The sequence below is a fragment of the Scheffersomyces coipomensis genome, assembly GCF_036884675.1.
Source record: "Scheffersomyces coipomensis strain NRRL Y-17651 chromosome Unknown DFJ63scaffold_1, whole genome shotgun sequence".
NCBI classification, from domain to species: Eukaryota; Fungi; Ascomycota; class Pichiomycetes; order Serinales; family Debaryomycetaceae; genus Scheffersomyces; species Scheffersomyces coipomensis.
In genome coordinates, this window is record NW_027042892.1 from 1145405 (window position 1) to 1159275 (window position 13871).

At 29.9% G+C, this 13871-nt stretch overlaps 6 protein-coding genes across 6 annotated transcripts; 2 read left to right on the forward strand and 4 right to left on the reverse strand. All coding sequences in view use genetic code 12, as the record gives it.

Annotated features, from left to right (window-relative positions):
• Positions 1-393: 393 nt before the first annotated feature.
• Positions 394-3137, reverse strand: RAP1 (DNA-binding transcription factor). The gene has a single exon (XM_064904164.1). It carries the CDS (start codon positions 2690-2692, stop codon positions 539-541), a length of 2154 nt encoding a protein of 717 aa, XP_064764699.1. The 5' UTR covers positions 2693-3137; the 3' UTR covers positions 394-538.
• Positions 3138-5711, forward strand: DFJ63DRAFT_22066 (uncharacterized protein). The gene has a single exon (XM_064904167.1). It carries the CDS (start codon positions 3583-3585, stop codon positions 5503-5505), a length of 1923 nt encoding a protein of 640 aa, XP_064764700.1. The 5' UTR covers positions 3138-3582; the 3' UTR covers positions 5506-5711.
• On the reverse strand, positions 5695-7196 carry DFJ63DRAFT_21951 (uncharacterized protein). The gene has a single exon (XM_064904163.1). The coding sequence runs from the start codon at positions 6764-6766 to the stop codon at positions 5885-5887; it is 882 nt and encodes a 293-aa protein (XP_064764701.1). The 5' UTR covers positions 6767-7196; the 3' UTR covers positions 5695-5884.
• Positions 7197-8517, reverse strand: OCA1 (putative tyrosine protein phosphatase). Its single transcript, XM_064904162.1, has one exon. It carries the CDS (start codon positions 8390-8392, stop codon positions 7628-7630), a length of 765 nt encoding a protein of 254 aa, XP_064764702.1. The 5' UTR covers positions 8393-8517; the 3' UTR covers positions 7197-7627.
• A 1-nt stretch (position 8518) lies between these two features.
• On the forward strand, positions 8519-9570 carry DFJ63DRAFT_21949 (dolichyl-diphosphooligosaccharide-protein glycotransferase). The gene has a single exon (XM_064904161.1). It carries the CDS (start codon positions 8718-8720, stop codon positions 9288-9290), a length of 573 nt encoding a protein of 190 aa, XP_064764703.1. The 5' UTR covers positions 8519-8717; the 3' UTR covers positions 9291-9570.
• A 280-nt stretch (positions 9571-9850) lies between these two features.
• RAS1 (Ras family GTPase) lies at positions 9851-10603 on the reverse strand (the record flags this gene model as incomplete). Its single annotated transcript, XM_064904698.1, has 1 exon — positions 9851-10603. One exon carries the CDS (start codon positions 10601-10603, stop codon positions 9851-9853), a length of 753 nt encoding a protein of 250 aa, XP_064764704.1.
• Between the last annotated feature and the right edge of the window lie 3268 nt (positions 10604-13871).

Below are 13871 nucleotides of genomic sequence, written 5' to 3' on the forward strand. Positions count from 1 at the left end.
TATTACACCCTTTGTTATTGTTGATTTATATTATATACCCCAATAAAAAAGAGTTAAATTGGAAAGTTGGAAAAAGAAGAAAAAAAGACTTAAAAGAAAGAGGACATTTTCAATTTTATTTTATAGTTTGTTTTTTGATTCCCCAATCCCATCCATTCCATCATTCATCATATAGTTTTTTTACTTTACTTTATTTCCCAATTTATATCATCTTGTTTTTTTTTCATTATTATGTGAGTTTTATTTGAGTTTTGTTTTTACTACTATTTAAAGAGAATTAGAAAGAAAATAGTAAATTGAAAAATAGAAGAATAGTATATATACTGCAATTGCAAAAAAAGAAAACCCAATTCTATAAATGAATATAAAAAATGAATTATTCAATAAAAAAGAGCGTTTACAAATGTAGTAAGTAAAGCAATTATAACAAAATACGATATATATTTGAAAAAAACTAGATTACACTATACGGAGAAAAGCAAACGCTAATATCAAAATACAAACAAGAACGACTAACGATAAAAAACCCCTATTTAACTTAAGCTCCTAATAATCCCACATCTTGTAAGAATAACTTTCTAGCTCTAAGTTGAGATTTAGAATGAACTTCAAGTAAACTATCTTCATTTCTAGTGCCTATGAACGAATCCATATTTCTATTCCAAATACCTTCACCATGATTAATACCAAAAGTTTCATAAAATTGCATTTCATCGGCTTTACTTTGAAGATATTTCTGGAAATTTGAAATATAAATTTCAAGATAGAATCTAATGGTTAATTTATCAGCATTACAACTTAAGATTATGTGAGATAAGAATTTATCAGTTAATCCTAATGATTCTAATCTTAAGACTAAATCAGCTAAATCTTCATCGATTTCTTTACCATTTTCAAATTTAGGTGAAGTGACTTCATTGACTTTACTTAAGAATTCATTATTTTCTAAAAGATTAATGGCTTTTTCTAAAAGGATATCATTCATATTTACATTGTTCATATCAAGGTATTGTAATTGGAAAGGTTCTTCAGATTGAGATTCAGCAGCTTGAGGTGCAGTATCATATTGACTTGGTTCATCAGGTTGTTGTTGAGTTGATTGAGCAAATGGTGGCTCTGGTTGAGAATGAGTTTGATTGGATGATGAAGTTAAATTATCAGTTTCAATATCTTCAATTTCATCTTCTCCATCATCATCTTCATCATCTTCATCATCACCTAATTGAGCAGTTAATTTTGGAACTTGGATAGGTTTTAAAATATCTTGAGATTCTTCATCTTCATTAGTATTAGTGGCAGCAGTAGCAACGGCAACAGCAGCAGCAAGAACACGTTCTTGTTGTTGTCTAGCTTTTCTGGCTTGTGCTTGAGCTTGCTTTCTACTATCATCACCAGCAGTTTTAACAAATAAAGTGGCATCAATATTAGAACTTTTTAATTCACCAATTTCTTCATCTAAAGCTGATCTTGAAGAATCAGCTATACCATCATCCAATTTTCTTTTTCTATTAAGAGCTGGTAAGCCACTTGAATTAACAATAGTAGTGGGTGAAGCGACGGCAGCAACAGGAGCAGCAGCAGTAGTAGAAGACGAAGAACCTTCACCAGTTGATCTGACAGCATCCCTAAATTCTTGAACTGATCTTGAAAATTCATTAACTCTAGTTAAAGTTCTTGGAGCAACTCCATTAGCAATTGAAGATTCATAATAAGTAATATAAGATTGTAAAGTACCATCACCAACAAATTTTCTATATCTATCTCTCCAAGAATGCAAAGAATGTTTTGGAATCTTCTTGAACATATCATTAAAGAATGAATAAGGTAAAGGAAGCTTCTTATTAATATCAATAGGTTCAGTACTGGATGAATTAATTTCTTTAATATAAGCCAAAGCATCTAAACATAAAGAATAATCATCATGAGCAGTATATTTATTCTTTAAAGTATCAGGTAATTCATCATAACCTAATTTAACAGGGTTACCTTCATTATCTTTAATAACTTTATTATTTTCATCAAAACTATAGACCCAAAGTAACTTTTTAACTAAATGTTTTCTAAATCTTGAACGAATTGAATTACCAGTATGACCTTTTAAGATTGGTTCTTGACTTAATTCTTCAAAGAAACGATGACTTTGTCTAAATCTTGGATTCAATCTGATTTGTTGTAAGATAAATTCATCTTTTTCAAGGGTGAATCTATTATGACCCCTACCACCTAAAGCAGTACCAGTACCAGTAGTTGCAACAGCTGTATTTACTGCATTTGAATCTTGACCATGACTTGGAGCAATGACGGTTTCTTGAGTATTCAATTTATAACGATAATCTTCTAAACTTTCTAATTCACCATTTTCAAGGGAATTTAAAATAAAATCAAAATTAACATTATAAATACCATCATCTTGTAATACATCGAGAATAGGCTTGGTACTAACAATAATGATATCGTTATGGTTTTGTAATTCAGTAGGCTTGGTATCAACTATAATCCCTCCATTGGATATAATAAGGGATTTGAACTTGTTTCTTTGAGGATCCTTAGGTGGTATATAAAACATTAATGATCTTCCATTGGTATAGGTGAAAAGTGGAGATTGCTTAGGAACGTTGATAGCACCCAGGAAACCACCTCTACTAGCAATAGCCTCATCGAATACAATAGTGTTTAATGGATTGTTACTCATGTTTTTGACAATTATTCGATCGTTCCCAGATTTTAGATTCAAATTTGAATTTGACTGTAAAGATTAGATTGTTGTTGTTGCTAAAAAAAAGGTTTGGATGTTTTGATTTTGTAAATCAGACCTGAAAATGAAAAATGTTTTGATGTTTGGGAACAGGGAGAAATTGTTGATGTTTTGATGTTTTCAAATTTTTTTTGAATGATCAAAAAAGTCGTGCGAAAATCAGAAGGATCTAATCTCCCCATGTTCGCGGGCAAGGTTTGTCGTGTTTTGTCGCAAAAAGTCGATTTCTTGCACGACTTTTCATATAAAGTGTTCACGTGACATTCAATGCAACTGAGCAACAGCAAAGGAAATTAGGAATTCGTACATGCTGAAATCACAACAAATAAAACAAATTTCTCCGTGATATTTTCTGCTTATTATCACTTCTTTTACTTCACGAAAATGAATGTTTTCACCACTTCTCTTACCTGAAGGTTGCAGTGCGATCATGCCTAATCAAAATTTATAGATAGGAATTTACCGAGCAAGTATGATTAGAAAATTCTAAGGCTGTCAAGCAAGAAATTGAATTAGTTCCTATAATAATCAATTACACCTGCATTAATGTTGATTCACTTGAACTGATGACATATATAGGCAATATTATCACCTACATCATACAAATAACATCTTTAATACCACTTAGCTATAGGGACGTGAGACATTAAAATGCTGAATTAGAAACTTGATTGAAGCAAGTGCCCCACTTCCAGTCAGATGATTTGACACGTGACCATTTTATTACCAAAAAAAAGCTGCAAAAGCTTTTTTAAGTCATACTGAGGAAATAAAAATAAAATGTAACTAGCATTGCTTCATGATAAGTGTTGGCGGCAGTATCAAAAATGGCCTTAAATGCTCCTAATTCGGCAGATTTGGGTAATGCAATCTTTATTGATGATCCCAGCATCAATACTGTTGAAAATTACACCATCTTCGCTCAATCCTTATCCCCGTTTGAAATTGGCGAACGATTGAAATCATTAGAATTCAATCAAATGATACATGTTTTAGTTCAATGCAAACCGCTAAGAAGGTTAATGCCAATTTTGATCGATGTTGTATTCGGTCCCCGAATTTATTTAATTTTAGAAAACAAAGAACTGAAAATTCTCAGTAAAGCTTTCAAAAGCGTAAAAATATTCAAAGAATTTCTTTCTATAGGCATTAATCATAAAGAACTTCAAATAATAATAGGGAAAGAATGGGATGAATTTGATGAATTTGTTAATGAAGCCTCTACCACATTGCAAGCCTCATTCATTAACATATTCCTAGATATACATGATATATTCATTTCAAATAGTGTTAGTGCTTTAAAATTAATGAATTTACATTCCCTAACATTAAGAAGCATTAGGCTTAAGTCAAACTCTGTTTTAAACTGGGAAAATCATCAGTATCTTAAAATTATTATGATAAGTGATATTTTAATGATTAGGGGAAAAAATTTACATCGTTTTCCGAAAGATATTACTCATGTACATATTGGTATGAAAAATCAGCATGTTACTAATTGGTGTTTTAATTTCCCATACGACGAATTTAAGGCATTTAATAAACTACAATTTTTGGTAATTGAAAATACAAACGTCCACACCAATAATTTCTATGGGTTTATAGTCTGTACCCCAAATTTAAAGATGCTTGTGGTAAATTTTACACTCATCGATTCATTGGAAGTGTGCTACTTGCCATTACATTTAATTAATATGGACCTATCAAATAATCCATTTATGAAGACTGTATCATTCACGTTCAAAACGGGATGGCCTGAAGGTTTAGAATCCATAATATTAGAAAATTGTAATATTGACAACAGAGGATTTATAATTTTAACATTGCACGAATGGCCACAGGAACTAAAGAGGTTAAATTTAAGTGGAAACATTGAAATTGATATGTGGGATCAATTAACTAATTTACCTCCTGGTATTGAAAGTTTAAGTATAGGTCATAATTCTTTAAAAAAAGACTTCTTAACTACAAGATATCCATCAATTCCACGTGAAGTTAAAGGATTTTTGAAAAACGTACCTGACAAGATAGTCGAGATAATGTTAGGAAATTATAGGTTTACGGATGACTACATCCATTTTCCACCATCGCTAGTCACCGTATCTCTAACTAATGTGGTGCATTTGGAGAGATTGAGATTTCTGAATGTATCTGAAAATTTAAATTCAGTTACGTTAACGAATAGTAATATTACCAACTTAAATTTATCAAGATTCCCCATTTCACATCTTGATCTCAGTCACAATAAGATTACAACTCTTGCAGATGTCAAAACACCTACTACCCTCTATGAGTTGTATTTGGATGATAACCTAATCAAAAACTTTAATAATGTTCATCGTTTCATACCCTATAAAGGAATTATTTCAGATCGGTTAAAGACACTATCATTAAGGAACAACTTGTTATTTAAGTTAGAAAGAAACATTCAACTACCATCAAGTTTGATCAATTTTTACTTAGACCGTAATCATTTCCAAATCCTATTGATACCCAGAACGATTGCATTCCATCAACACTTACAAGAATTCACCTTCAAGAATAACAAAATCAGTTTGTTCGGCTTCCAAGAAAATGGTTCAAGAGGAAATGCAAGTAAATTAGAACTATTTGACTTAACAGGAAATGCATTAATATTGGTATATGATACTAATGATGTGGATCTTATAAGAACCAGAATTGAAGTTGGATTTGGTAGAAAAGTCAAGAATTCTGATCCTGATCTTAATAATAAGCTTTCATTTGTTTAACCCTTGTATTGTTGATGATGACTAACTATATATATATAGTATATTAATTTTTTTTATATACATACATGCAATATATAGATTAAAAAAGCTATAACTAAACTTTAAAAAATAGTAGTAAATAAAAAGATTAAACACCAGTTGAATAATAATAATAAGTATAGTAAATAATAAAAAAAAGAACAACTTAAAAACAACTTAAAACACATATGAAAATATCCTTCCTTATTCCAAATATCATTGCAAAAACATTTATATCATTTTCAAAAATGATAATAGTAAGAATAACAGTATAATAATAATAACAATAATAAATGAAATCAACATCGACAACCACCAACTAAAAAAAAATTAAATAAAGTTATTGAAAACACTTAGCTTCTCATAATAAATAATAATCACCTACTAAACCGATTACAGCGATAAAGAATGAGAATCCAGATATGGTTGTTCCAATGATATAGGATGATTTAATTTCTTGTAAATCTTTAACGAATTCCTTTTTAGTTAAAGTTGATTCGATTTCTTCTTCGATTGATAGATCCAATTGTTCTTCTTGTTCTTGTTCCACTTCTTCCTCTTCCACTATTGGTTCAACCACCACGGCTGATTCAGATTGATCTATTTCATCTTGATGAGCGATTTGAGGAGATCCTGGGATGGATGCGTTTGGAGTGGAAGTTATTGACGATGCTGATGATGATTCTTCAGATACATGAATATAGGATTTACCTAAATCATCTTGTTCTTCAATGGCAGCAACAACAGGTCCAGTAGCGATACTTGGGATTTCAAGAGGTTTAAGTGGTTCTATTTTAACTGATGGTGTAACAGTTGATGATTTCTTTGGGGTTGATTTCTTTGATTTCTTAATAGAATCAGTTTGTTTATGATCTAATTTTAAAATTTTTTCTTCATAACTATAAGCTTGATAATAAACTCCTCCAATAGTTAAAGGAGCACCTAAAGCAGCATATAAAAGATAAGGATGTTTACCAGATGGAGGACTATATTTAAATGCTAACGTAAAGAAAGTAGTTGATAAACCAGCAAAGATCAAATTTAAAAATCTTGAATTTGAAATGATAGCTTTTACTTGATTTAAGTAGTTGGAGATTACTGATGAATTGGTTAATGGATTGAAAGGTTTTGATAATTCATTTATTAAAAGAGGAATAGTTTCAATTGATTGATAAGTTAATGAGGCAGTTAACAAACCTAAAGAGGTTGCACCAATTATCTTGACAGTAGCAATGCACGACATGATGATGATTTGATTTAGATGACTGACTGATTCAAAGGCAGATTCTATTCAATTTATATCAATTGATGATGAAAGGCAAATGATGTAAAAAGGCAGCAGCAGCAAAGAAAAAAAAAAGAAGGGGGAAAATGGGATGGATGGATGGCAAAAGATTACAGCACACTGATCAAAGGGAATCAATTGAGTCTGTTTGTTAAACTAATAGAACTTTTGAATGAATATCTATTCTTACTTACTAGAATATGTGAATCACTTGAATAGTTGTATCTATCCTTAAGATGAAGATGGATAGATTGCTTGAATGAATGATCTCTCTCAGTGTGATTGTATTTTGGTTTAAAAATCTCTCCTCTCCCTAAAATCTTTTTTTTTTTTTTGTGGGTGTGTGAGTGTAACTGATTTTTTTTCCTATTTGAGACTTAATAGTTTAAACGATTAAAGTAACGGCTTTTTATAACAAGAGATAACAGTTGATGGTCACCAATTAAGTTGATATAAATGATATCTAGAGAAGAAAAAGTATCTATAGATGGAATGGCAAAATATCTACTTATCAATGATCATCTAGGGACAAGGAGGGGGCAATCACTAAATGTGGAGTTTAAGGTCGTGTCCGATTTGACAGAAATTGATGGATTTTACGACAAAAGTACACGACTCGAATATCTAAGCTAGTAATCATAAGCTTTAAGTCATATAGCAACTTAACATGTTAGGTAGTTAGGTTAACTTACAATTAAGGATAACAAAAGCCTTAATCTCTTATCTTTGTATACAACTGGTTCATGTAATCGTAAGGTAAAAATATGATGATATTTATTATATTCTCTTGTCATCTCTTCTAAATATTTTCTGTACAAACTATTGAAGTGGCAACCATTCTGGTACTTTACTTGGATCAATATCAACACTGGTAATATCAAAACTTTCAATTAACAATTCAACCAAGATTCTACCTCCTCTTGCTCCTGTAAACCGCCTATATTCTTCTGAAACACTAGCTAAATTCCATCCTTGTAATCGTCTTAAACATCCAATCACTGTCCCTGTCCGATGTCTTCCCATCCCACAACATGTTAATAAGGGATAATTCTCTTTATTCAATATGATTTCTAAAGCCTTCTTAATCGTAGATTCATTCAATGAATCCCATGGATTCACTGTAATATGATTAGTATTATTGGTATTTAAATTCCCATCATGATCATAATATTCATTTATAATCCCCACAAATTCAATATTAATATTCTTGTATTGACAAAATTCTAAAAAATCATCATTAGGTTCTTCATTAGCTAACCATACAATGGTCTTTAAGTTCAAATCTTGTAAAAATGATTGATTTATAATCGATGGTTGTCCTGATCTATATAATTGTTTTTCAACAGGACAAAAGTTCAATGGTGGAATGATTCGAAGAGTTGGAGGTCGCGATATCTTTCTTAATTTGTTTTGATTGACATTACCTGATAGTATATCTGATTCTACTTGATTATTATTCTTATTATTATTATTAGTTGTGGTGCAGTTGGTTAATTCATCATTGGCATGAAGTATATTTTCTTGATTTATGGATCCAAGTTTGGAATAAAGATGATTCAACAACGGATCTTCAGTATCAACCATTTTGTAAGTTAGGTTTATACTATAGTTTATGAACTGTTAGATGATAGTGGTTTCCAGATAATGGTATCCAATTGAATTGATCTTTTAATAACGTCTTCTTTCTTGTTCGTCTTATTCTTTCATGTTCAACTTTTTGAAATTCAAAAATTTGGTTACACAAATTTAAAAATTAGAAAGTAAGAGTGTGCGAGTCAAACCTCAAACCAAAATTGAATTGTTGAAAAAGTTTTGAAAACACGTTTGATTTAAAAGAAGGTATTACGCTTAAGGATCCAATCCCATCAATTCTACCCTTCACACATATATCCATACACAATAATCAATCATGGCCAGAAAAGATTCAGCTGCCGTTGCCGCTGCAGCTCTTAAAAAATCTCAATCGTCTAATAATTCATCCAATTCAACTGGTTCTAAAAACCCACTTTCTAAAATATCTAATATCACTTCATCTATAAATGAAGTATTTTCTGCCATAAATACCACTTATGCTGATTATTTCGAAACTTTAACTCCAAGATTGAAATTGATTGATATATTCTTAGTCTTCTTAGTGGCATTAGGTATACTTCAATTTATTCATGTGTTATTAATTGGTAGTTTCCCATTTAATGCGTTTTTAGGAGGATTTATTTCATGTGTGGGTCAATTCGTATTGACTGTTAGTTTAAGATTACAAGTGAAAGAAACTCATAAATCTGATGAAAAAGTCAATGAAGAAGAAGATGATGATGCTGAAGAAGATGAAGAAGAAATTGTTGATGAAGAATTGGTCATTAAATCCGATGAACCAAAAGTTAGCGATAAGATATTTAAGGTTATTAGTCCTGAACGTTCATTTGGTGATTTCATATTTGCAAGTTTAATCTTACATTTCATAGTAATTCATTTCATCAATTGATCCTACAATACAAAACATAATTGCTATTGCTATCACGGGCACTTTATATACGTAATATATATATTGACTTGATTTAATCAGTTGATGAAAAGTGTTATTTTTTTGCTATCATTTCAATTGCTTATAGTTATATGGTATACGTCCATAGAATAGTGAAATAGCTAAGTAAAGTATAAATATAAGTTAAATATATATATAAAACATACATAAGGGTAAAAAGTAAATAATAAAAGTATAATAATAATTAAAGATAAAGAAGTAGATGATACTTTTTTTTTTGAAAATTTGTTTGCTTGAAGGTTTGTTTGGTTGTAGACTTGCTTTGGTTGATTTATTGAAATATATTTTTAGGGATTAAATCGAAAACTTTTTATCAACTGAGATCTTGGTTTAGTTGATAACTCAGATTGGGTTGGATAAAGTACATTGAAGAAAGGAGGAGTTAAGTAAGGCGAGGTGAAGTGAAACAATAATGGTAAAATTTATGAATGAAAAAAAAATCAAACAAATGCATATCAAATGAGACATAAGTTGTATGAAAGAAACGGTAGATATTAGATCTACACAATCACACAACAACCTGATTTTTCTTTTGCTTCACCAGCAAGTTGTTGAGTTGATTGGGATGCTTGTTTTTGTTGTCTTTTTTGTTGTTGATTGGGTATATTTGCATTATTTGTATTTGAACCATTAGGTATATTTTGATTAGTTGAAGAATTTGGATTTTTAGCATCAGATGATGAATTATTAGTAGTATTATTAACATTATTAGTAGTTTGATTTGAATTAGCATTTTGTTTTATGTTTTCTTGATCTCTAATTTTTCTTACTAAACTATAAAATGCTTCTTCAACATTAATTCTTTGTTTTGCACTTGTTTCTAAAAATTGACAATTAAATGATTTAGCTAAATTTAATCCTTCATCATAACTTACTTGTCTTTCAATTTCTAAATCACATTTATTACCCACAACTATTACTGGAACATTTTCACTATCTTTTACACGACAAATTTGTTCATAAAATGATTGTAATTCTTCTAATGAATTTCTGGAATTTATAGAATATACTAATAAGAACCCTTGACCAGTTCTCATATATGATTCTCTCATATTACTATATTCTTCTTGACCAGCTGTATCCAATACATCCAACATAACTGGTTCTTCATCGATATTACATTGTTTTCTATAACTATCTTCAATGGTGGGGTCATATTCATCAACAAAATGACTTTGAATCAATTGAATGGTTAAGGCGGATTTACCAACACCACCGCCACCAACAACAACTAAATTATATTCTTTTAACATTATGAATGAGGGAAGGAATGAATGATTCTATTAATTAATTGTTTGATTTTTTAAAAGTTTGATGATCTAAAATATGTTTAAAAATTTAACGAGTGAGTGAAATGAAATGAATAATTTTTTTTTTGTCCGCTTCGTAGGTATGAAGGATAGGGAGGGAGGTAGGGAATGAAGGAGAGGATGGATAAACAACAAATGAAATGATTTATGATAATTCACTGGAGTTGATAATAAAAGGAGATGATAAAATAATGTTGTCGAAAACTTCAAAAAGATCCTTTACCAAAAAAACTAAAGGTGAATGAAAGAATGAATGAAATTTTTATTTTTATCGGTATTATCCTTGTAGTAGAAAGTAGTATAAGGAACAAACAATAATAACAATAACAAGGATTTTTTTAGTATCTGTACAGTAATATAAGCTTATTGAATGATTTTTTTTTAATTAGATTCCAATTTTGTGATAATTGTAAAATTTTGTTGGTTTTACAAAATAGGTGTTGTTTCTGCCTTGTTTTCGGTTCGTTTGTTTGTTTCTATGTGTCTAATTCTTTCGATTATTCCCTTAAAAATAGAGTCACAAAAGGGGCACAAGAAGATACGTGAGGTGAGGTGAGGTGAGGTGAAGGGATGTATTTCCAATCTGATGGAGATGAATAGAACAATTGAAATAGTATAAACAAACAATTGATGATGTTGATGACAATTACTGATATAAAAAGAAAGAGAAAGAAAGATTTTATAATTCTGAAATTAAAAATTTAAAAATTTAATTTATGAAAAAAGAGACAGACTGAACCAGACAGACATAACAGACAGACAGACAGACAGTTACAACAGAACAGAACAGACAAAATATTTAAAAAAAAAAATTAATGCTTAAAAAAAAGTGGACAAAAACAGACAGACAGACACAGCAAAATAATATGAATTACCATTTACTAATACTTTCAATCTATTTATTTTTTTTTGTCAATCTAAAAGAAGTAGAAGCATAAGCACATGTAAGAGTAGTACTACCAGTAAGGCCCGGGGGTATCCTCTTCACTCCTCTCCTATCCTCTCCTCTTAGTCACTTCCATTATCATTAGCAGTACATGTAGACTAAAAGCACGGTAATGGAAACAAGCAGACAGACATACCATCAGAAGCAGCATCACTGAAAAAATAAAAAGTAATAGAAGCATAGCTGTTAAAAAATAATATTTATTTGTGTCTTTTGGTATTTTTGTCTTGTTCTTCGCTTTTTTTGTCTATTTTTCTTAGGGGTAAGAATTTTTTTCACAGATTATCCTCGCTAACAATTTTGTCACACTCAATTTAGCTTGTCACTAAATTGAAGATTAGCTGCTGAGTCTACCTACTAAAGAGTCATTCACTAAATTAATCAGTATGAAATTAACATGATCTAGTCTCTCCCTTTCGTCTCATCATCACAAAATAATGGTCTGTTATCTGATTAGATAAATCCTACATGGATACATTTTCAGAATCAATAACCCTAAACTACTTATACGCTTATTACTCCTGGTTAGTACCTCTGCAATTACGAGATTTTTTTTTCCTTTCCCTAAACCACTTTACTTTAAACCAAAAAAAAAGAAAAGTAGATTGACAATGCTTACTTTTTAAGGCCAATCTCCTTAACCATCAATTATCACATTTTTTTATGCTGCATAAATAATAATCATAATAATAAATAAATAAAAATAATTTCAGTTTCATCATCATGCTAATTTCAATTTCAATTTTATTTATTTATTTATTTATTTATTTATTTTTGGGGTTGTTAGATTTAAGATAACAATACTGGCAATCTTTTAACATTAGTATCTTGTCCTTTTCTACACTATCAATAAGTGTTTGTAGATAATAAAGTAAAAGATACTTTTACCAATTCAGGGAGAAGTGAAAAATAAATAAATAAAATAAAAAGAGACGTGAAAAAAAAATGGCTTATGGTTAGGAATTTTCAATTATAACTGCAGACCGATGAAGACGAGGCAGACATAAAAGATTAAAAATTCTTCGAATTCAGGGTAATATAACCATATCATACCCCATGTTGAAATGTGATATCTACCTTGGCAAGGTATTTTTGATATTGCTTGTAGAATCCATTCTTCACAATCCTCTCTCACTAAATTTCTGTCCTTAGTTGTTCTCACTAAATTTAGTGTCTGATTCGATTATTTGCTCATTCTATTACACGCGTTCAATTGTCTGTCTGTCAGTTACGAGAATAACTATACTGAATTTACATTGATAATGTCTAGATTTTTAAATGCCGATATTTTATTTATTTATTGTCAATTCAACTCATCACATTATTGAGTTTAATTGAACCTTATATGGTATACAATTCCGGTAAACAGAAGGTCCAATTATATTTTCTTAAAGTTTAGAACTTAAAATAAAGATTTGCGTATATATACTAAAATTTTTGTCTGCTCGGCTTAAAATTCCGCTATTACCAAAATTCCCAAATTGCTTTAACTAAAACCACTTTAAATTAAAGTGTTAAAATAGATACTTATTATTAGCAACAACTTTTATGTGATGGTTTCTATTTTTGTAGGGTTCATTCATGTTGATACTACCTACTACTCATCGTCGATCAAAACATAGATTTCATTGTCTTATTGATCGATATTCTATTCTTTTCTTCCCCACTAGTCCAAAAATGATTAACCATATCCAATGCGCTCAAAAGTGTAAGGCAATGTAAAGCACATGAGACGTAATCCAAGACAATTAAAGAAAGAGAAATGTAATCCTTATCCTACCTTAATTCCAAACAAAAATTAAAAACACAATGAAATATAATACAAAATTGAAATTTTATTATAATCGGGGTTATACAAGTCGTCATACTTTTCTACAAGTTACATTTGATTAACTACACAATAAATTCTTATTTTCTAAACTGTTTATACTATACCAGTAGCAAAAAAAATTATTACCTTAAAATTTTAGCATCCATTATTTTTTTTTTCAGTCATTCCTGACACAGATAGTAATAGGTAATAATGGTTTACATCTCTCCTATTCTCAAGACTAATTTCAAGTCAATTAACCTAACTTAATGTCATATGTCTCCCCCAATTCAACCTCAATCAAATAAAATCTCCTGATTTATTATTTTTGGTTTCACTGACCGCCATCCTAAAATATTAATAATATTATTATTATTACCCTCACCCTAATTCGCTTTCTTTTTGTAATATTTTTTTTGTAGCTCATTCAGCCGCCGATATCACCACTAATTAGG